This window comes from Dermacentor albipictus, chromosome 9 (assembly GCF_038994185.2).
Source record: "Dermacentor albipictus isolate Rhodes 1998 colony chromosome 9, USDA_Dalb.pri_finalv2, whole genome shotgun sequence".
In the NCBI taxonomy this organism is placed as follows: domain Eukaryota; kingdom Metazoa; phylum Arthropoda; class Arachnida; order Ixodida; family Ixodidae; genus Dermacentor; species Dermacentor albipictus.
In genome coordinates, this window is record NC_091829.1 from 24,902,442 (window position 1) to 24,927,340 (window position 24,899).

Here is a 24,899-nt window from a genome sequence, read left to right on the forward strand (position 1 = left end):
AACAAAAGGTTAGCAGTGATAACAAGCGTAAAGCCGGTTCCTGCGTAAGCAACTCGCCAAAGACCAACTGACGACGCCTGCGACGCCACGAGACGCCCGCAGCAGCGTGTATTGGCCTCGAGCTCCACCACTGGAAAAGCTGGCGCCACCGTCGGCGTGACGTGCTAGGAGGGATCACGTGGACATAGCGGCCGCGTCGGCTGCTTCGGGCGCGCCGAAGCGAGCTGAAAACGAGTTTAAATTCCCTCGTACGCTGCGGTTTTCATTTAGTGGCGAAATTTTCCCGCTTCGAGTGTCTCCTTTACAACGCTTGAAAGCACTACAATAGGTAGTGGCTGCCTTTGAAGGCGCGCAACATGGTAGGCTACTGCTCGGTGCCGCAGGGCCGGACGCACGTGACGGAGTCCGGTGTCGGCCTTATTCACACGTAGCCGCAGGACAAGAACCTGTGTGAAGCTTGGCTCGCGAAAGATAAAACCGGCAGTCATCGGCTACAACTAGGGTATGCAGCAAGCACAGACGCGAGGAAGATTTCTGCTACGGCGCCCGGTCTGCGATGTTCTCAAAACGCGCACTGAGACGCTCGCCTGAGTCCGCTGCCCGACTAATGTCATGACGGTTTGGTCTATGAACTTGTCGATGCTATAGAGACTGCCAAGTTCAGTGGAGTGGAAAGGCAGCGGTGAGAAGCACATTTAAAGAATGCATAGCATATAGTCATGTTTGTGTTATGAATTAATGCACTGGATTACAAAAAAGGAGCAGCGGGAAATTGCACGCTGAGAACGCCGATAAACATACAGTGCGACGCAACTCGAAAAATAGTATTGAAAAGTCAAAGAATTTAGAAGAAAAAAAAGATTGCATCGTCGCGACGGCACATCACAGTCCCCGTAGGCGTCGAAGTCTCTACAATGAAATTATTTTTGAACAGCTCTGATAGCGCCCACGCAACAATGGTTGCCTGTATACTGTCAAATGCTCATATTCTGCGGCCTAAAGCTCATGGCACGGTGCGAAAACGCGCGCGCGGAGAAAGCGAAACAGTGCGCGGACAAGCATGCAGACGCGCAGTCGGTCGCTGCGAATCTGCGCGATCGCTGCATTGAGGCTTCATTCTATTACGCTCCATTTAGTTATACAAACACTATAAGAACATATTTCACTTAGTTTGCTCTCGGCGTTTACCTACCTTTCACGCAAGAAGCCGGTTCGGGAGACTCCATCGCGGCGACCGCGCGCAGTGGCGTTCACTGTACGTATTCGGTAAAGAGATAGTGGCTGTAAACAATTGTGTGCTTTCAGCTTGCCCAAGATTATTATTTAGACAGTAAGAAACTTCTCTCGTTTCGAAAGTACTTACAGAAATGTCCGGGAGAGCTCGCGCGTGGTGTTTTCAGTGAGCGCTGACAGCAAAACCTATGAGGAGCGCGTCACGTGATCCCTCATACTACGGCATCGAGGCGCTTCCGATAGAGGGCGACTCCGTAACTCCTCGCCGCCAATAGGGGCCAGCACTTAGCGACAGGGAGGGGGGAGGCAACCGAGAGAGACACCCGCGAAACGAAGCCCCGCAAGACACAAGGGGAGGCGGCAGGCGGGCCGCCGCTACCGGTGGGAGGTGTGTGTAATCAAGAGAAAAGCCGCTGGGAGGTGGCAACCGCGCCGGCGCTCGGTCGAGGACACACACACACGCGCGCGCCAAGGAGCATAATAAAGCACCGCGGCGCCGTACACACGTTCACACTCTCGCCACCGGCTGCCGCCGCGCCAGAGACGTCGAACTCTCCGGGCGACGTCGGGCCCGAAGAAGGTTGAGCGCGCGCTCGCCAGCACAGCCTCCACGCACGACCGACGTCGAGAAAGAACTCCCTCGCCCACCGCGGAACTGCCCACCGCCGACGCGCGGGCCAAACGGCCGCGCTCTTAACTGGGTCGCTGGGACGACGGAGAACGCGCCTCCTCATCGCTACTCTCGCCTCGCGCGGCTCCCTCCTCTTCCTCATAACGGTACACACGCGACGCCAGCAGAGGGGACCGACGTCTGTGCCGGGAGAGGATGTGGCGGCGTAGTCGCCGTCGACGACGGACGAACGAAGACCACGAGGAAACGCGTCGTCGCTCCCCCTCACCTGTTCCAGAAGGTTTGGGGGGAGGACCCGAAGAACGACGAAGCACAAAACAAAGGCGCGCGCACACACGCACATCCCTTTCCCTTGGCCTCGCCAAGTCGTTAGGGAGCCAATCGATTGGGACCCGATTGATTTCGCCAGCGCTCGCACACACACAAACACACACCTCGATAGTCTTTTTCCCCGCCTAGCGTGGTGAACAAAAAAAGAAGTGGTCCCGCCCGCTAGCGCTTCGGGCAGGCAGTCCAGGCAAGCAGGCAGACCTCCCTTCTTGCCTGTCAGCCTTGGTCCGTTCTCTCGGGGCGCCAAGACGCGCCGAGTGGGGCGAGCATAAGGAGAGCACCGCTACACCTCCCTTCCCTCCGCCACCGCACTGCGGCGATGGGACGTGCGACGACTCTCGCCTCTCCGTAGTGGTGTACCGGACAAGCACCACCAGCTGCATCGCAGTGGGGCACCACGACCACGACGACGACAACGGGGTGACCGTACCCTTCCCCATCCTCACCCTGAGAGAAGAAAGCCGAGCGTTACGGGACCACGCACGAGCAGGTTCGCCGGCCGGCCGCTACGCAGCGCCACGCTTACGGGGCGCGCGCGAGCGGGCGCGCGCGCACGGACGCACCTGTTCGCGAGGGTAGACAGGTGCGAGCGTGAACGCACCCCGAACGGATCGGTGCCGCCGAGACTGGATCAGACGCTGCCGCCGCCGCTGGGACTCTTCGCCGCCGCCGTCGCGTGCGACCAGGACGGGAGGAGGGAGCAACCGCATCAGCTGACGGAGCGGCGTGGCGCTCGCCCGTCGAATCCGCGACCGCAAGTGACACTGGTTTCTCTCTTCCCGTTGCCGTGATTCTCCAACGCTTCGACGTCGACGCGACCGACAGGGACTCCTCGTTCGCCGCTGCATCTTTGGATTTGCGCTTGACCGTTCGAAAGTGAATAGTGCCTTCTCTCGCTCGAACCGTGTGTTTCGGTTTCGGATCTCCTCATGAGGCATCGGCGACGTCCGGCGAGCGGATTGTGCGGCGCGGTTTGTGCGGTAGCCCTTGTGATCCGTTGAGTACAGAGTCCTGCCTCTGGCACCTCCGGCAACGTGCGCTCAACACGAGCTCTTCTGCTTGCGGCCTGTCGCCAATGCCTCTGGGACCGTAGACCGCGCGTGTCCCGTTGCCCGCCCTAAAGCGAGCGCGCGGAGTGTCCCGTAGACGTCTTCCTATCTGTGTGTTGTGTGTATCGCCGACGACGGTGTGGTGACAAGTGCCGCCGCGAGATGCTCGCCGGAACTCAGACGACCTGGGGCTGCCCGCCGGTGCACTTGATGGGTCTCGGTGACGGACCCAGGGCTGCCGACATGGCCGACTTCCAGGACGTGAGTACCACGCGTTCATATGCGAGCGAAATTTGCGCGCACGACTGCTGGCGCATTAGTCCTTGCACGCATGAAAGAGTTCCCGAAGGTGCCGCGTCTATAGATGAGCGTTCTCGGACCGCCAACTCGTCGCGGTGTTCGTACATCCACGCACGTTTTTCACGCGCTCGCCGCGTCGCCTCTTGGACATCGGTTCTCGACGTTTCGTACTCACCACGTCCGTGCTAAAATACCCCACGATGCATCGAAGGCAGCGGGGCGAGCGCCGGACAGAGACTCACAATATCAACAATTCTGGGGTACGCCCGACGCAATTTGATTTTAACGACACAGTTAAGAAGCATCCGAAGTACTCTCGCATGCAGCCATTAAGAGTTTTACGGTGACGCACTTCCGTATCGGTGACTTCGACTTCACGTTACGGTGTCTCGTCTAGTTATGTCCAGTTAAGTTGAAAAACGCTCCCGGAATGAAACGATGGGCACTCGGGACACATGGTATCGCGACTTATGTGTGCTCTTTTTTCTTCTTTTTTTATTTCCCACACTTTTGGGCGGTACTTACTAACGTACTTCGAGGATGAGATGATGAGGAATCCGTGGAGGGTGGTTCGATAAGTCGCAACGTACACACTTACCCGCCACTCCGCTATTTACCCGAGCTGCACATATATGGGGCAAGCTTTCCGCAGGTTGATCACTCTCTACAGCAGACCTCTTCCTGCCTATCTACTTCTCCAGCCCCTTCTAATGGGTAGTTGACTCCAGAGTCACGTCTCAAGGAACGCTGTCCACAAGACATACCACTGCCGTTAACGCTGCGGGTTGCAACACAGTTCATTCTGCACATAATACTCAAACTCCCATCAGATTCGTTTAAGAGTTCGGCGGACTGCTCGAACACCCACAGTTCGATGACGGCTCACAGTAAATCTCATAACCGAATGTGACCATCATAGCACGATAAACTGCCTGGTAGATTTAGTGCATGTTGACATGCCTATTGCCATCGCCGAATACCTTTCGTGTATATCTTGGGTGCGATCTTGTACGCGTTCCAAAATAGAACGGAGGCGGTTCGTTCCACCGAGCCGAATACGATTCGTCAATTTGAACCGTGCCGAACGCCATGACGTCAATTGTGACGTGACATCTGCTGTCAATCATTCCGTGTCGTCTGCTATCGGACGAGCGGAACGGAACATACCGCCTATTTCGTGACGTAAAGAACGAGCCGCCTCCGTTCTATTTTGGAACGCGTACAAGATCGCACCCCTTGTTTTCAAAGAACCCACTTTCACGACACAAGAGCACGGCGCCGACATTACACCTATAATTTACGTCACTTTCCAGGAGCACTACGCTGACGCTTCGGCTACCGCTCATAAGTGCCCCGTGGTGTTTGCGGGCAAAGCAGAGCTATGTCGAGAACGCGTAAGACTCTTTACCGAAGCCTCGGATACTCATTAGAGGAGCCGACGAAACGAAATGACATCTGAAGCTGTCCGCTATACCTCTTTCTTAGTGACGTATATAACTTTGGGACGCAAGACATTCGCAATCCATTACCTCCACTCTTGACACGGTGAGTTAAACAGGTTGCCGAATTCACCGACGCGCTTTGTGCACGACACCAAAAGGAGAACGCTGATACACTGTGCAAAATACGCTCTATAATAAGGTTTGGAAGCATGCGTGATTTAATTAAATTAAATTCCGGGTTTGACGCGCCACAAGCACGATCTGAATGCCAGGCACGGAGTAGTGGTTGACTCCGGAGCAATTTTAACCGCGTCGGCTTCTTTATCGCGCTACCAGATGCACAGCACACAAGCGTATACTTGTCACTGGCATGGCTCACACGAGCGCTTTTACAAATGCATACCTCGCAAAATGCCAGAAACCCTTTCTTGAGATTCAACTTGTGGGAAGCTGGAAAAACGCTCGAGATGCAACAATGCACGGGGCGGCAGACACTTGTTTCGTCAAGACCATTACTTTGCTGTCGCCGGGCGCATTTGCATCCGAGCGACACAATACGCGGAAGCCACTGGGCTTTCCGTAAACTCCGTTGTTTCGCTGCGTAACACCGCTGCATAAAACGCTCCGGTACGTGAGACCTTACGGCGGGCGACGCGAAGTCGCGTCGCCCGCCTTAGCGATGTCTGCCCCGCCTTTCACGCCCTGTAATCACGCCAGGCCAGGAGCCTAAAAAAATTTGCAGCCTTGGCATGAAGGCGACTCCGGCAGTGCGCGTTATCTTAATGACAGGCTCGCGCGGTTGCCAGCGCCACTCATTTGAATCCGAAAAAACAATTTTCGCGCCTACATACAAGAGGGCTCCGTTGTGCGAACTTCGAGCTACCATTTGAAGTCGAACGCGCGGCTCTTTTTCCGATAAGGCTTTCTCTGCACTGGTCCTGCTTGGGCGCCATGAAGGTACCTATATTTTATGGCTAACTTCACTGCTTGGTTATATATATATATATAATTGCGGCGCTCCAACTGACGCTAAAGAATATCACTAAATAGAACAGGCTCTGCGTGAAGACGCACAAAAACGACAAAAAAAACTGAAGGAGTAAAACAGCATTAGTTAATGCTGGACGCAGAATAACAACACCTAACTTTGCATAAACCTTGATGCCGACGCGTAAAGAGGCTTAACCAATAAGTTAATAACTGCACCTCTTTGGTTGGGTGATCAAAGCAATCGCGAAGCTTAATTTTTTGTCGGATTTTTTTTTTTTTAATATATGCACAGCGATAGACAGTAGAAGCACGCTGACACGTTTCCCAGCATTAAGTCGACGGAGCCGGGTCCCGCAGCAGCACGCCGCACGTGCACGTAATACATTTTCTGGCTACACTATACCGTGTGTTCCACGTAACTTGAGCCGGCCACCCTATTAAAATATGCAAATGTCACGCAGCTGAACAGAACCAAGGTAACGTTGGTTGTCGTCGCATGCCGTGCTACGTGAACGTGTGTTTTCCGAGCGTGAAAAGTAGCCCACGCAAAGTGCCTCGTGCGATAAGTTTTCGTGTATTCGCGGGCTGCTTTCATGCTTGGAAAAAGCACTTATGTAGCACGTATTGAGCAGCAGAAAGGTGTGTCGGGAGTTTTTCATGTCGCACTACAATTTTCTCATTGACACTTTTGAAGTACTACTTCAGGAGAATATTAATTATTAAGACTAATCATGTAATTAGCTGGAACGCAATAAATAATCTGAGTATCTCTAAGCGACGGCAAACAACATTACGTTGGCTCTGTCCAGCTACGCGGCATTTGCATATTTTAGTAGCGTCGCTCAAGTTTCGCGGGGCACCCTATATGGGCTATATATCTCAGGGAACCAATAAAGAAAAAATAAGAAAAAATAAACCAAGAAACCAAGAAACAAAGTGTCAGAACGTCGTTACTTGTACTTCGATCGAAATACTCAGAATCGTCTTACTTTTTCTATCCAGTTCCGATTTCAACGGAGAAATGTACAGCTCCACGTTGTTCTTATGCAGACTGATTTTTAATCACCGTTTACAGGTATACCGCTCCAAAGTACCGTCGCTGCGACACTTTGCTTCTTTTTACGGATTAGCACAGACGAGAACCGACCTCTTGGGATGGTCTCTAGTCTTACTCTACGTTCTCGTTTTACAAAAGATTGCCGATAATCATCAATAACATCATCAGCCATCACATCAATCGATATATACCGAAGCCCCCCTCGACGTGCTGACTGCGCCCGCCATCTTGCACGTGCCGACCAATGCATCTGTCGATCACAGCTGCCTCGTTATAGCGTCATCTCGCAAAGCAGCAACTATTCGCGTGCTCAGTCGAGAGCAAATGCCTGAGCAACGATTCACTAACCAGAAGATACGTGCACGGGCCAGCTGGCTACGTCGATCTCCTCGAAAGCCTCTGGTTTCGGTAGCACGAGAGAACGCCAGACCCGAGAGTCGTCGACCGCACACAGCGAATCGGGTGAGACGCACGAAGGCCCCACTCGCGGCGCTTCATTCGCCGCTGTATAGCATTCAGTGCGGACCAATTGCGAGCACGACCGAAACATCTTTAACTCGCGTCAGAATTGCTTATTGCATTCTTATACCAGCGCTTTCCCTATAGATAGCCGCGACGTGCTCTGACCGATCGCGAACTGGGTGCGTCGAAGACTGATTGATCGTCGAGGCGGAGAATAAAGCGCGCGCTTTTTATCAACCCTGACACACGCAGCCAGGGAAACACGGAAAGAAGAAGCGAAAAAATGTATTTATAAATAAAGGCGCCGCGAAGACCATGTTCAGAAGGCGGAAAAGCGGCGAATCCAAAAACGTCTTTGAGGGTGCTCGGAGGCTAACAGCGCGGGATCGGCAGGGAGGGAGGGGGGGGGGGGTTGCACTTTAACGAGGGCGCGTAATTCCAGCAGCTGAGACGAAGGAGCTCGCAGAAGATCAGAGCGCGAAAGACCAGGAGCACACAAATGCACCGCGAAAGCGCGCCAGCCTGCATGCGAGTCGTGACGGGCTGTTTTGGAAAGCGCCCGGTCGGACCGCTGCGCGCGGCGCGCAAACCTTATAATAGCCGCGAGACGCGCCCATCAATCAGGCAATGATAATTCGGGCATCACAAGCCACATTTCCGAGCATTGACAAGCCTTCTGTTGGTTTGATTGATTGACTGATTACGCAAATCCTGCTCGCTGTGAAGAGAGCGGGTTCGAGAGTTCGTTCGTGCGGCGAGCTTCTCCGCCTCGCAGGCGAGGCGAGACGACGGCGAAAGGGAGCGCAGACTCGGGATTCGGGCGCCATTACATAAGCTGTCGCGGTGTTCCACTCGCGTACACTGGTGCGCACTCGTGTACACCGGCGAACGGTTGCGTGTACACCGATATGCCGTACACTGACGTACATTGGCAAGCGTTTCCTTTGGCGTCGCCTTGCACAGAAAACTGTTAGCTAGCCTAGTCATTGTCCGGTTTCTGACAAACTGCGCTTCCGTGTGCGCCACAGTGTTTCGCGATGTTAACGATTCGGGTTAGTTCCTCCGCGTGGTGACTTGGCGAAGTATTACCTGTCGTCATGGCAACGGCGAGGGCGGCGACGTTCCCTGATGGCGGTTGATTCTTCTCGACGACCAGTCGTGAAGAATCAGTTGTTGTGTTGTTGGGCCACCTGGAGGATAATATACTGTCTTGAGATTGCTTTCTAATAACAAACCCTTGCTAGACTGCGTCCATAGCCACGTTTCATACCTTTAAGAAGTGAATTGATACAATATGTACATTTACTGTGACGGTGAACGCTGATGGTCCCACCGCATTTTTCACGCGATACCTCTTATTAATTGATATGAATTGTGATTGAAATGTTGGCAATTTTATTGTTGCCGGCTTATCCCCGAACACTAGGCACTTATATGGTTAAATTACTATAACAACGGGTGATTTGAGAACGCTGCGGCAATAAAGCAGTTCTCGAAAGTGTGCGGGGACAATTAATCAAGCAACACACTCTCTCTATACTGACTCAATTTCTATAGTAAGTGCTTTATTGACCTGCGTCTCACCGTGCAAGCTGCATAACGTACCGTTCTGTTCTGTTTCTGACATACTGTCAAGCAGTTATGAAAAGCAATGTACAAGTCATCTTCCCTTGTCGAACCTCGTTATAACAAAGTCGCGTCCAACAAAAAACTACGTTCGTTATATCCGATATTCATTATAAGCATATATGCGTTACATGCTTATATAACTATAAATATTGCATATTTACCCGATATTTAGTTTATATTCGCGTTCGTTATATCCAGGCTCAACTGTTTTCTCTTCTTTCTCTTTCTTCTGCAACTGGTCATCGAGAGAGAAACGCGTAGTCACAAAACCACTGCTCCAGTCCATAAAGAGCAATCCTCCGTCGCGCAATGTAAGCGATGGAATATGTATACGTAATGGCTTTGAGAGAAAACTCGTTCACATTCTTTGCACACAGTATTGGCTTCTTGCGGGCGGTACACACTGAATGTTGAGGAATTCCTTTCGCACAAATTTATTACCCCTCTGATGCACAAACATCAGCGGGGCCTACCCTGTCATAACGAGAGTTTTTCCGGTTAACCACAATAATTAACAGGGCCTTGTGGGCGTGAGCCAGATGAGAGGCGTTATGTAGCCTAAACGACGTAGCCGGCATGGTGAAAGATGTCAACAGTGCTGAGGAAGAGTACAGGCCTGAAGTGCGGAGGACCAGGGCACGGCATCTAGCATCACTCATGCGGTGAATACGCTCACGATCGCGGCAATAATTCTACAACACATCACTCGTGACCGCTCACCACGCATGCGCCGTACGCGCCCTCTTGCACAAATAATCAAATCACTTCTTTAGAGATCCACAGAGAAGGAGCACTGATGCAGTTATCGGCTTCTTAGGTGCGAGAAGCTTCGCATATTACGAGGGCGAATCACACAGCATTTGCCTCTCTCTTCCTTCTTAAAAGCCAAATTACGGCTTTAAATGCGAAGTCAACATATCCATTCCCAGCGATGGACTTTTCTTGGACCGGACCGGCCTTATCTGCCGGTAGCTCCGCGTCAGTTGTTGAGGATGGCGGTTCTGCTTCACACGTCCACGGCGTACGAGCAACGAAGTGTGGTTCGTTTTCTACGGAGCAAGGAATGAACGCCCATCGAAATCCACATGGAAATGCAGCCCACGTATGGGGGGAAAGGCATCTCGCTTTGAGAACTGTGAGGCGGTGGTGTTGTGAGTTCGCAAAAGGCCGTGAAGACTTGCATGAAAATGAGCGTTCGGGGAGGATAGACGACACAGGGGCATCTAAAATTTAGTGCTGCGATGGGACAAATGTCTCAGCCGGTGTGGGGACTACTTAGAAAAGTAGTGTAGGGTACGCTGAATAGTACGTATATTTGTAAATACCTGTGTGCACCTTATACTGGTTAATAAAAAATAGGGTCAAACACTTTTTGATTCGGCCTCGTATTCAGACTTTTTTTTTTTTCTTCCCGCTTCTCCTAGCACACCGGGTGCTGCTACAAGTAGGAATGCAATGTTTTCTCCTTCATCTTTTCTTAGGGGGGGGGCAATGACCAGTCATGTTTTCTTTAACTTGTCTCGTCATCTTTTAACCTCTTAACGCTTTTAACCTCTTCAATGCGGTCACGGCGGCCCGCATTCCGATGGGGCCGAAATGCGAAAACACCCGTGTACTTAGATTTAGGTGCATGTTAAATAACACCAAGAGGTCCAAATTATTCCGGAGTCCCCCACTAAGGCGCGTCTCGAAATCAGATCGTGGATTCGGCACGTAAAACCCCATTATTTAACGTGTTCCGCAATGACAGCAATCAGCTCACTCGGCTTTCAGCAATACTAGCATCGTAAACACCGTATACGAAGCTACATCCAACGCGCGTGACAGGAGACGGAATAGCTATGAAATGTGACAACCAGAAAGCATTTGTAAGTGCGTCAAGCGAGCAGCAGGGGACAATCAAAACGGGCTCAAAAGCTTTCGCATCACAGATTGCGAAATTGGTTCTTCGTTTTCGAACCGACGACTCGAACAAGCGCCGGGCTCGATGGGTTATGCTCTGACTTGTTCTTCATACACCTGGGGTCAGACATCTGTGAGAAATACTTTTCTCGAGTTTCACCGCATTCTCGCCAGATCGAGTGTCGTCACATCACGGATCGGGCCATTCTTCCCATCCCGCGCCACATGCGATATGAAGCGCATGCTTTCTGTTGACGTTAATTCTTTTCTCTCTCTCTCTCTCTCTCTCTCTCTCTCTCTCTTTTCTCTTGTGCTTCTTCGACAGAGTCCAAGGACGGCGTGCACGAAACGCGTCCCGTTTTTTGAGACGCCCGTGGCACGCATGCGTGTGAAAGCAAAACGGTCGTTTGCTTGCGCCGCTCGCGAGTCATTTGCCTCGGCTCAGCGCCCTCAGACAAGATACGACGGCCGTCGTGATCCGCGTAGAGCGCACGCCCGACCAAGAAACCGTTAGACTACGCACCTATGCACCTACGGGCGCCTACATTTCTGTCTAGATCGGCAATGCGACGCGCTACGTAAAGAAAAACAAAAGGTGAAGTGCAGCGCACTGAAAATAGAAGCCTCTGGTTTCAAGGTATAATAGTTTCTGGCTGTAGACTAGGTTGAGTATCTGTGGTACAAGGTACAAGCCTGCAGGCTTAGTCGGAATCGCGATGGTTGCAGGGCCTCCAATGGTGCCGCAACATTTCAAATGATGGCGAAATCAGCCCCTCTCCAGAGCGCCACGATAAGTTCGCCTCCGTGGGTTTACACCATCCGCGCTTCTGACTAACCTTAATATACACAAACTCTCGTAGCTTGCGTCAGTCTATATAATCACTGAACCGGTGTACTAGTGAAAAGCGCTTTATGTTCTGCCTCGTGGCACATACACGAGACACAGTGCCTTCAAAACGTGCAACACATAACAGAACCACGAAAGAAGGCGAAATCCTCACTTTCCCGGATCATGTCGACAAGCACATCGCACCTCGACAAGTACCTCGTAAATAGGACAGTTCGATTTGCCCTGCAATACTTCTTTAACTGCTTGACGCCCATTTCAGTGCCAGTTCCCTGTTCTTCATAGAACAACCGTACCACGGCAGGCAGCTATAGGCTGCGCTACATTTCCTGCAAGTGCACGGATTGCTGTGAACTCGGTCTGTATACGAGCTCGCCACCATGCAAGCGCGAAAAGAATTACACGACGCGTAGGCGCCGCCACGCTGGTGTATAACGAATACCTATGTGGAGCACCTCCTGATCTAGTTAAGATGTGCGTGTGTATGTATGTGGCTAGTGCCAAAGGGAATGTAAACGTAAAGGAGCGCAGGGGGAGGGGGGAGCGTAATTTTTACACTGGTTCAGCCCCATCGGCGCTGCAATAAAGGATTGCGCTGGGGGCAGTCGTATAAATGAACTCACCGACTGCCTCGTAGTGATAATGTGGCGGCTTATTTGCATGCATTGGCGAGAATCCAGGCAAACGATGTTTCAATAAATAAATAAACAAATAAATATAAGAGAAACCCGGAGATTGGTACAGAATTTCCGGTCATCGTAAGTGGTACGTCCGTCCGATATCGGGGCAACATCTTCCAAACTCAGGCGCGTTCGCATTTCTCAGAAGGCGCGGTCCCAGAAACTGCTTTCGTCATCATTGTTGCTACAGCAATGACGACAGCTGCCATTGTCAACGTTATCCCATAAATAATAATAATAATAATAATAATAATAATAATAATAATAATAATAATAATAATAATAATAATAATAATAACGAGGTCTCTTTCGGGATGTAAGCTTAATCTTTCATATTGAAAGATGGGGATAATAGCACGGTGATGGACAAGGGGAGTTCTGGAAAGTGTTGGCATGTTAGCAACCTTTTCACTAGATTTAGCGATTTCCTGATTTAGCGACATATTTTAGCAACAAGACAGAAAAACTGACGCCATTTTAGAGACTTTCAAGTTAGGAAAGTCGCTTCGAAAATTGAATTCTCAAACACACTTTATTATTGAAAAGCTACATTTCAGAGGCCGAAATCGGTTGTACGATGCGCGTGCTTTGCGACCAATAAAGCAATAGTTCCCTTCACATTGCTAATGCTCTCACGGTGCTTCACCGCATGGTCGCTTTCATGAACTCACAGAATGCACGTTTTTTATCATTTTCTTTTTTTATTTTACGAAACCGATCAGAATAGGCCTAAGCGCTGTGTTCAGCACTTTCCCTGCATGCGTTCTATAAGAGGGTATTCGCAAAAGAGGCCGTTAACTTATCTAAATCTATTAAAAACGATTTGAAGGTGATACTTAAAATGCAGCACGTGAGTAATGAGACATACCGACTGTCGAAAGGCGTAACGGAGCCGAAGGGCTCTTTTACGTGAGTGTGAACACATTGCTTCGTTTTCTAATTACTTTTCGACAAATCAGTACTGCGAATAGCTTTCAGATATATCAAGGGACGATACTGTAGTACTTATTCTACATAAAGATCACATGATTGTCATCCCCGAGTTAACATTCGACTAAGTGCGTGTCGCAAAAATTAGCCTTTCTCACAGGAGCGCTGACAACTAGAAAGTTTGCAGGAATAATGTGTGGGATCACGTACCTTTGCGTGCTAGGAAGATCGTATTACTCGTGTTCTTTTGAATTGTTCCGTATTTGCAAGTTCCCAACCCGAAGGTAAACGCAGACATTCACCTGAATTCATCCGTTGTCATGTGAGTATAGTAGTAAAGTAGCCCACTACACATTAAATTCGTTATTTATTACTCACACACATGGATCCTATGCACAAACGAGTGCTTCGGGTAAATGACTGAAGTCAGCTTATATTTTAGTTTTTAGAAGCGCCCAGGTTAGCTAAAATTTACTGAAACGTTCTAGCGACAGCTTTAGCGACATTGCAGCAGAACTTGGCGAAAATTTAGCGACACGTTTGTCCCACTTCAACAACACACTTCACTAAAAATTACGGCAACTCTAGTTCTGGATGGCTGCAGCACGAAGCAGGTTCTTTACATGGTTTTTGTTGAACCCCTAGCTCACCATCAGCCCTTCATTTACATTCTCGTCACCCCCGTGCTCAGACAAACGTCACGGTTAAGCAAGCGCTGTCGACTACGAGAAAGAAAGCCCCCTTCGGCACATCGACGTTCTTTGCGCGAATGGAGTGCGCGTTGCAACACATCCATCCGCCATGCGCACCAAGTCTTGCGCAGTGTGTATACACCTTCAACTTTTCACAAATTCTCGCGTATGCTCTCCTATACGCCCGACGACCGGGAGCGCGCGACTCGGCAGCAGCACGGGTGAATACGCGTAAGTAGCGCCTCCACTGCAGCTCGAGAGCGCGCTAACGCTTAGGCAGGAACATGGCGCCGGAGTCACGACGGCCATTGGGGCGAGACTTGACGGAGGAGCGACGACTAGCACATCCATTGCCCAACTATTAAGGCGAGCTCCCCACTGCGACGACGGCGCGTCTTCGCTGCCTTGCATCGGTGGCTTCGTTGAATTGCATTCAGTGGGAAATCTAGCGGGTTTTAGTGGCATGCGGGCACCTATAGGTAACGCGAAGCAATTGGATGCACTAGAAGTGCCGCTACGGTAAGTTTCATGCCCCGTAAAGGGTAATCAAGTTCGTGAATGTCTCCTAAAGGGAGTAGTGACAGCTCCTTTATTTAGGAAATGTTTCAACCATCTTCGACACCATTTCGAGAGTTGACGTGCTCGTAGAGGGGTTTATGTTCACTTTATGTGCCCCTAGGTGAGTGAGCACACTCTACTGAAATGAGCTTTTGGCACTCATTTTCGCTTTCAGAGTGCATTCATCGTGCACAGTAAGTCTTATCTGCCCATTTTCTATAGGCCTCGAGTGGCAATCAATATGACTTGTGGCAACGTTGATCCAAGCTTAGACGCCTTTTGTCGTGACAGTGTTTGCATATGTAAAGATTGGTACGATGATCCAAAGGCTGAAAACAAACACAAGCAACACGGCAGTGTTGCGTATAGTTAGGGCATCGTCACACCGGGAAGATGATGACAAGTGTGCTGTTTTCGAACTACGTTTCGTAGGTTGCTCTGTCAAAAGGACAACTGCTAGGATAGATCAAGATTTGTGGTTGCTTTGATGTGACGTGGTACTACTTGGAACGATGATTTGCCCAACGTGACAGTGCCCTTACTGATTCCGATAGGTACTTCAGGAAACACGCTTTCTGAACTGTGCAATGCGAAGTAGGACATTAGCTATTAAGTAAGATGGCGAATTAATGGCGCAGGTATACTCGAAGCAGTGATAAGCTCCGGAAGCAAGCTTCCGTTTCTTCGTATAGAAATATCCTCAGTTAATAGATACACAAGAAAGTTAGCATATCCCACGCAACGTGGGACTCCTATGTTAATTAGAATGATTTGCTCACACAGAGCGTGTGAATAAATATCTATTGATTGCTCATTACGCCGACACCAAGTAATGTGGCACCTGAGACATTACTAAAGGACGTTTCAATACATCTAGCGTGTTGCACTTCCAAGTGCCGAAACGCGCGTTGACTCTCCCCACGTGCTCCTGCCTTTACTCGTCGACTGAGAGTAACGCTATAAATGGCCAAACTGCACTTCACGTTGCAGACACATTCTCTGAGATTCGGTCGATTTAAAACAGCACGAACACATACTTTGTATAGCGGAGCATGCGCGTGAACTGCCTTCGTGTCTTCCATCGTCCCGCAACGTCCCGCAGACTTGAGCTTCGATGTGCATTCTTACCCGCAGCTTTGCGATACCCGCCAAAACTGGTCGACCTGCGCGCCGTGTTAGCGCTATATATCCGTTCTCGAACGAACCACGCGGGTCAAAGGGTTCGACAACGCTGCACCGAATTAACGAGGCGTAGCGGCCACGCGCCGAGGCGACAACATAAAACGCGCCCCGACGCGCACGACGTGATACGACAGGGCGACGAAAAGTCCTTCGGGACAGTCTCGCAGGGCGGGGGGTCCCCCAGCTATAGCCGCCGCTACAGCCGTGCGACGCGATCAACAGGCGTGCGATCACGGTGGGCATCCCGAGCGCCCCGACGAACGCGACCAGCAGGTTGTACTCGAGGCGGAAGACAAGACGCTTCTCGCGCCCAGCGCCTGTCGGGTTCCGGACCTCACGCTGAGAACGGCTCTCCGCCGTCGACGCGCCAGTTTGTGTACATACACGCAGCGCGTGCCCGGCCGAGCAGCGTGATGCGCCGGGAAGAGATCACGATTCCGGTGTTGCGGCGCGGTAACCCCCGCGGCTTCCGGGCCGCCGCGGTGCGATCGGTAGCATCGCCGGCATCACGAATAACGTGCTCGCGCGGGTCCGCCCCGGAGGACGCCGAAGAATAGCGGTGGGAGAGAGAGGGAGGCAGCGCGTGAGGGACCGGCGGATGTGTAATGTGAGACGGGGCGGTTGTTGAGACGGCCGTGTTGTAACCCTGTTCGTGTGGTGTCCAACGACGCAATCGGAAGGCTTGCGGTGCGAGCGAAGTGTGGTGGGAAGATTCGACCTGTACGGCCCAGCTGCTCAGCGGAGATTTAGTAATGCGGAAGAATTTGCATTTTCAAGCATCAAGCGCTATACGGCGTGATAGAGTGTAACGATGATGCATGAACACCAACTTGAGGGCCGCTTTCAGCGACGCATGTCCAGCCACGACTATTAGAGACTCGGAGGGCAGAGGCAAAACAAAGAAAAGCGGAGAGGATATTCGGACGTCTGCTTGGGCCACCTTGAACAGGCAGAGAGGAACTGAGGCATTGAAATCAATAAGCAAAAGGCAAAAGAAGAGGGATTTTACTTGCACGGTTGCAGACAGGTGGCGTGTTTACATAAGGGTCTATAACCGTGGACGCATCTCGAGCACTGACCGCGGCTTCCGTTTTGCAATTGTAATATACGAGGACTTAAATCAGCAGACATAATTTCTTATTTTTACTTCACTAAAAACTATATTCGCAACTGTCGTTCGATTCGTATTGTGTCCGCGGGTTTCTAATTCCGACCGGTAAAGAGTAATTTTCTCTCGATCCTTCCTCTTGTAGTGATCATAGACTTGTCGCTTCCGAACCACGCGGCGTATCAGCAGCAGCAGCAGAGCGAACAGTAACGACCGAGCACAATTACCATGCAGTCGACGATGGCTAAATAAATAACGTCCCAGGAAGCACGCGGCGAACCCCGGCGAATCGTTACGAGGCGGCACATCTGTGTTGATCAACGCATTTCCCGACGAGCCTTTTTATCCGCATCGCCTTCAACCGCGTGGGCGCTATGCCTACCGAAATGAAGAGGCAGCAGGAAGCACACACGCACAAGCGTGTACACATAGAAAAGGCGACCACAGAGAGGTTATAAAAAGAACGAAGAATACGAGTGCAAGTTAGTTGTCAGCCGGCGAAGAACCACTCCTGAAGGTATTTCCTCGAGTGCCTCCGAGGGAAGGAAAAACGCCACGCGCCTGTATATATACGAACGAAACGAACGGGAGGAGCTGGACGTCGACTAAAAACGAGAGCTCGGACCGACGCATGCTCGCCGCACGCGGCAATGTCTACGTATTCTTCCGCCGACGCGAAACTTCCCGAGTGCGTCCAGCTAAAGCCATGCAGCACTGCGTCGACGAGAGCCAATCAGGATAGAGAACGGATGCCGGTGTTGTGTGTTCCTACGCGATGTAGTACGCTTCTGCAGTTGAATGTGTACATACCTGCGCAGTGCGTTTCTTCGTAGAGTGCAGTATACGCTTCTGCGGTTGCGTCGTCTGCTGTCGATAGCGATGTGCAGACGGACCGCCGAGAAAAATGAAGTGACACTAAAGCCATCATTGCTGTTAATAGTTAAACTGCATCGTACATCCCCTGCGCGCAAACAATCACCAATCTGCCATGCAATACGCCTGCTAACTGCCGCGCTCATCAAGTTCGCGCATTGATGTATCACCAAAAGTACAACTTCTTAGCAGCGCTGTTTGATGTTACGTTACACGCGTTTGTACCTCACTAGTTATGAGCCTCGACGCGATCAGGCTCATCGCGCTCTACTTGCTTATCTAGAATTAACTAACCTAAGCTCACGTTTGCAACGCAGGTACTATTTCTTCCATTTAACATTGTTTAGTAGTGTAACCTGCAGAGACCGGCCCTACTGTGTGTGACCTGTGCTATGTGTCCTAGATAATTTTTTGAGATTTGCTATCTTTCTTTTCCTTTCCTCTTCGCCTCCTATCTTCCATTTCTATGTTTCTCTCTGCTCCTTCTTGAAGAGTGGGCAGGTGTTATGGCCCTTCCGGTGGCAGTTGCCAGCCTGCTCCTCGCTTTCCCTTTCCTGTTAAGCGTATATATGTTTTCGAATAATAATAATAATAATAATAATAATAATAATAATAATAATAATAATAATAATGCAGGCGTTACAGTGCACATGTCACTATATGTTATACTGTGCCTAGGTTACGTATACTGTACGTTTTACTTTAGAAGTTCCACTACGAGCGTCTACATTAGGTGCAATTAAACAAAGGTCCTACTACAGTTCTGATACCGATTCGTTAGCTGCTCAACGCCGCTTCCGAGTCTTGAAGCTTCGCACTACTTTCTCCAGCGCCGTACAGTCATCTCCTCAGCGCGCCTCGCAGCATTTCCAGCGCTGCACACTAATTCAGAGGGACGCAGCTTGTATAAAAGCGCGACGAAAGAAATGGAGAACGAGAGAGCGGTGCGGGCGGCTATTAAGTATCAAGTCGGCAGCCTCCGTAATTAAGGAAAAAAGAGAAAAGAAGAGTGCTTCCCCCCTTTTTTATAATTTTTTTCTTCTTTCTTCCCGTGTTTCGGAACAGTGCGCACGCGAATAGCAGCCGAGTCTATATAGACGGACGAATCTCCCAGCACTGACCACCACCAAACCGTGGCACCGCCGCAGCGGTTTCCTTCTCGTGTTGCCCGTCTTTTGTTTCTCGCCGCCCAAGAGTTCTTCCTTCCTCGCTCGAGTAAGCGAAACCGTGGTGATTATCTGCTAGCCCCAAAAGCTAGAAGCTATAATACCGCGTTTCTCCGGCTCGCATTTTTCGAAGGCGCGGTATGACGCGGATGTTCCTCGCAGTTTGTGCTATCGCCGAGAGAGAGAGAGACAGAGAGAGGGAGAGAAGGCAACCCGATGCGGAGAGGAAAACGGCTACACCTGGACTCACCTCGGAGAGTTCAATTAGTGTATTCCGCTTCTCGTCCATCCCGCGCGTTTCCTTGCTGGATACCTCGGCCTTCTTTTTTCGGTGTATACTCTGTGCGATAAAGAGCGAGCTCCTCGCCGGCTTGCCACTGCAGCTTCGATGGCGCTCGATATCAGTGTCTGATGAAAAAGTATCGCTGGATTAAACTAACGCCGCACATCTATCTTTCATGACAACATTCATTTGGGCTATAGATGGTGCGTACTTGAATTAGGAAGGAACAGCGCCAACTAAGACGATCACGAGATGAAGCTGGCGCTTGTCCTGTGTCGTTCTCCCTCTCGTGATGGTGTTAGTTGGCGCTGTTCCTTCCTAATTCAGTCACACATCTAGTCATCTTCTGTGCGAATCTCGTTAGAGGATCAACTGTGTTTACACCCTGAGAGCAAAGTCACTGCCGGTGACTGGCGCTACGGCAGTAAAATCACACCGCATTCGACTCCAATTTCGAGAGGAGCTCTTGTATACCCGCAGTACAAACTGAATGAGTATTTATCTTTACTGGCTGCGTACAGTCGGCCGTTATGTATGCGCCCCCCCCCCCCAAAAAAAAGAAAGAAGGACTCCTCCCGAAGACGACCGGTAATATAGTTCACCCAAGTCTTCCCAGCGATCATCCGGGATACAGTGCGCCGCGCCTGATTGCTCGAAGCTCTTTGCCGTCGGTCCCGGCGCGGGTCTCTTAATTCCTTCGGTCACGCACCAGCTAATGCGAGCGACAGAGCCAGGCTGCCGCAAGCCACCGCGGCCATAGTGATTATTGCCGCCCAATCTTGCTCCTTTCGGTGACCTTGCTTATTTGGCATTCCGCGCTCCCCCCGCACGTTGTTGCCTTGCGCGCACACGTTGACGTACTTTACGAGCGTGCTCGCTAAAACCAAGAAATGGCGCGCTAGCGATAATTGCAGGAAAACAAAAACGGGAGAACATGTTGCGACGAAAACGGTGCCTTCAGAAAGGCAACAAAATAAAATCTGGCGCCCGCTTATGAGTACGCACGCTGTCACCGCATGTCTCTATTTGTGGCTCCTTCGCGGAAAAGGTCTGCTCGGTTCGGTGGTTGCACGATAAGGCAAAAGAGGAACTGCCAGTTGTTTCCAGGAGTTCGCAATAAAGCAATTCCGAGCAAGAAGACCTCCCCGGATTTCATGTTACTTAGGTGCGCTGAGTTGTGCAGGCAAGGAAGCAAGCAAGCAAGCAAACAAAAAACAAACAAACAAACGAACAACAAATGATGCGGTGGCCATGCGAAATAAATAGATCGTCTTACCCGTGAACTTACTCGCGGTACGTTACACTATGCTTTCAAAATTGGGAGTAATGTTATAGTGGGTCTAGTATTTATTGCTATTTTCATATTGCTTTCTCATAGGCGTTATTATGCTTACTAAGTGGTGTACTTCGTATTTTCGGATCGTCAGCCCTAAAGATGCCTGCCTTCTAAAGCTGCTTCTCTTATTTAAAAAAAGAAACAACGAAGAAGAAATACTGATGTGAAGTGCAAGGAATGGGTCTGCAGCCAATAAACGTGATTTCCTGAATTTATCACCCCGCATTAGCCGCCATTGAAAGGATGTAGCTTGACATCGCATCCCGACGCCTTGACTCCATAAGAATATCTCGATTTATATACTCTATACGTCTAACACGCTTAACTGCAGCTCCGTCTGGGGTCTCGAGATCATAGCTGTGCTTTAGGTCAAAGCGGTTGCGATTCAAAAACCATTACAGATAAAGTTAGATGGTTTCCGCAACGACGTTTACAGGTTAAAAAGATAAAGAACAACATAGCAGGAAAGAACATGCTCGCTAATGACCCCAATTTCGGGGGGTCATTCAGGAAAAAAATAATATCTCGGCTCCCTTCTGTTACGAGTTGGGTGAGCACAGTTAAGCCTTCGCGTTATAGTTAGGGCGACACATTTTCCTCTCCTCGCTTAGTATAATAACCGTGGTAACCCTGCCCCGTTCCCTCCCTCATAATTTGCCTGTATCCACTGCTGATGTATGAAACCAAACGATTGGGGAAAATGACGTCGTTTGCTGTTTTTTCTTCTTTCCGCTTTTTCGAGTACGAGTGCGGTGCGGCGTGTGCCTCTTATCGGCGGCAAAATTGTCGCCAACAATTTTCGATAAGGACAAGCGAGAAAATAAAAGGTATATAGTGTACAAGGGTAGTCTGGCTGAGGCCTCAACGTAGCGGCAGTTGTGAACAACCCACGTAATGGCGCGATCTCGAGACAGGAAGGACTCAGGGACGTCGTTCGGAGCCGGGTGGCTGAAGCGAAAACGAAAAACAAGTGGGAGGGGGGGGGGGACAGACTTGCACGACGACGACGACCACGACTTAAAGTGGAGAACGAGCCCAGTGAGGTCGTCGATTTCTAATTCGCAACACTGCGCCCTGGGGCATCACCACACCACCTCTGCGACCGCTTCACCACCCTCTCCCTCCACATTTCTCTCACTCTCTAACTGCACCGAGCGTGCTCGCACGATCGGGCAGCGCTGCGTGCGGAATAAGCCCGCCAGCAATCGAGACGACGACCCGCGCGAGCCAATTTGCGTGCAGCGTGTAGTAGCCGTGCCGGAAGCCGAGTTCCATAGAGTAACCGCGTTCCCTGTATTCGCGCAGCGCCCATTCCTCTGGCTCCCGTAGCCCTCGCGTAATCTAACAACGAGTACACAGCCTTATCCTAACCAAGCCTAACCTAGTAACTTAAGCTAACCTAACCGGTGCCAGATCATAGTGTGCCGCCCGTCTCCGTGAGATAAAGTGTAAAGCTAGCTGCGCTGCAGGACACCGAACCATTGTGTGCAGCCTGCTGCGAGAGAGAACACGGTGCATTCGCTCAAAAGCCAAAGCTACATAAATGGTCAAACCACGGGACTTAACGTCAAGAAACTGCACATTGCATTATGATAGACGCCGTAGTGGATGGCTCCGGATTATATTTTACCACGTGGTTGTTCTTTACCGCGAACCGGAAGCATGGCACACGAGCGTTTCAGCATTCTATACCCCCGTGGGAATGATCGCTCCGCGGCCGGGTATCGGACCCCCGACCTCGTGGTCAGCAGAAGCACAACGCCACAACCACAGAGCCACATGCGAGGGCAAAAGTTAAATCAGAGCTACATAAATTAACAATTTTTCATATTGAATCCATAATACGACCACAAAGACACCATATAACGCCGCGGGCAAGGGGCTCCGTAATAACTATCTATCTGGGTCTGTTTAACGAGCAAAGAAAGCTAAACGAGCCTGCACCGAGTAGATGTGTAGGTGAGCGAACTTCCCGGAACGTGCCCCATCCTGCTTGACGCAATTAATAAACGCAGCGCAGCAATGCACGCAACTCCCCACGTTGCACGGCGATTACTCTCCTGCCCACGCCAGTCCTATCGGCAGCGGAGGCCTGTGTCACAGTGTAGCCGAAAAGCCGGTAATTATGCGCGCCCCTAGTTTGCTTCGCCTTGGCGTATCGATCCACAGCGCGGGGCCAAGTCATGAACCGTCAGGCACGTATGTGCGGTCCGATCGACGGTTCCACAGCTTGCAAATGACGCTCCCCTATCTGGCGGATCGGCTGCGGCTGTGCGCGACGACGCTCCAAGATCGCGGCACTCAGCCGAAGGTGTGAACCGGTTAAGCGCACGCCATGGACGTCCTGGCCCCGAGGCTTTCGCCTTTTTCTTCTTGGGACAGACCGCGAGTAGCGCGTGCGATAGAGAGAGAGAGAGAGAGAGAGAGAGAGAGTTTCGCAGAGTTGGATTGAGTGGTGTCACGGCGAGCGGGGCACTACTGGAGTAAGTACAGTATAGTTGATATCAGACGCATCGAAAGTGATGAGCCGCCGAGAACCATCTCCATCTATACAGACACACACAAAAAAAAGCACTGACTACTCTTTCCCGTGACGTCACTAGTGAACGGCTAACTTGTTCCATGGCAACCTTAATGGGTGGTTCTGGCAAGAGAGCAGAGAGACCACGACGCGCTCGTGCACGGTAGACATCGTGGTACTTCGGCGGTCGAGGATCGTATTAAGCGGAACTAGGAAGCTGTGGAGGAGTGTCAGTCCGCTCTTTCGGCGAAGACGGCTTCTCGTGCCAAAGCACCATCGCATCGCAGTGAAGGCCTCCTCCGTTCATCGTTTTATCCGATAGTTCATTCACGTAGTCTCGCGTGCATGTTACCAAGTTTCCGTAACTTCTCGCATTTTCGTAGGAAAGCATTCGTTGGCTTCCATTATTTCGAAGGGAGAACTTTCCCCGTGGTGTAACGACACTATGCGCCGATGAACAAAGTAACCCATGCCTACGCTTTGGCCCCACGCACCGACACTCGTTTTACTGCGATGCCAGTTTCACTTCCCTGGTCACTTATGCGTCCATGGGGACTTGATGGCCAATTTCTCGATTCCTTTCAAATCAGATCCTTTCAGGTCAAGGAGAACAGTAAGCTGAGCAGGTTGGTACTGATATATGTTTTCAGGATAGCGCGAAAACCTACGCAGGACGAAAGAAAGACACAACAGCGACCGGATAATGGGCAACGTCTACTCCGATCGTTTTGCGTCTTTCGTAATGTGTAGGTTGACGCGCTACCCTTGAAGCACTATACAAGATGTCCGCGAAGCAAATTACGTCAGCCACTTACATAGCCCATGCAGACCAGGACCACGAGACACACGGAAGGGATCGTACAAAACAGCGCGCTATATATATATATATATATATATATATATTTTATTCCAGCTCATCCGCCACGAAGGCAGCAGTTCAGAGGCGCGCTGCCTCTGCTTTCGCCACCAAGCACTCAGACTGATGGCCGGCGTGTGAGGAAACAAAGTAGGCAGTCTGCCTGCCAAAACAAAAGAAGCCGCGGGCCTGATGCCCGGCAGCAAAGCGATCGGCGCAGGGAGCCGGGAGGCGAGCGGCAATCACGTTTCTATCTGAGCTCATATCACACACGCCGTGTGCAGCCGCGTTCACCGAGTGGGACGGACCCCCATACTCAGCCACCTTCCACTCCGCGGTCCCGCTGAGTAATGGGCCGATTGTTCACCGCCGATGTCCGCCGCTTCCGAGCGCATAAATCTCAGAGAGAGAGAGAGAGAGAGAGAGAGAGAGAGAGAGATGAGAAGGGCACTATGGCACACAAGTAGGAACGTGACGAGAGAGGGGCGGTCCGACCCCGCGCGCGGATGGCGAAAGAAAAGCTCGACGACGATAAGAGGCTGCGGAAAACGCTGGTTCGGTGGGCGGAAGTGGGCACTGAAAGGTGTTGAATCGGGGAGGCGGCGGGAAAGGGGGGAGGGGGGTCAGGCGAGCACGAGATGAACGCGCTCCTGCTTCAAGGCGCAGCGTCCCTATCTCTGAACTTTCGCCTACAGGCTGCGACGGTAGCGCTATATGTAGACCGAACCACGCGCGCATGTGCGTGCTTGTGCGCGCGCGTGCACTTGTGCCTGGGTATTTGTGTGCAAGCGTGCACCTGCTGGCATTGTGTGCGTAGTAGCAGTATACGGAAGGCGCCGAGT

The 24,899-nt window shown here is 51.0% G+C and overlaps 1 protein-coding gene across 1 annotated transcript in view; it reads left to right on the forward strand.

The window, feature by feature from the left end:
- Positions 1–2,531: 2,531 nt before the first annotated feature.
- The window catches only part of LOC135901918 (Kruppel-like factor 1), a 180,462-nt gene continuing 158,094 nt past the window's right edge, over positions 2,532–24,899 (forward strand). Inside the window, exon 1 of the mRNA XM_065431752.2 lies at positions 2,532–3,504. Coding sequence (XP_065287824.1) covers positions 3,406–3,504 — 99 coding nt within the window. The 5' untranslated portion in view covers positions 2,532–3,405. The remainder of the gene's footprint in view (positions 3,505–24,899) is intronic.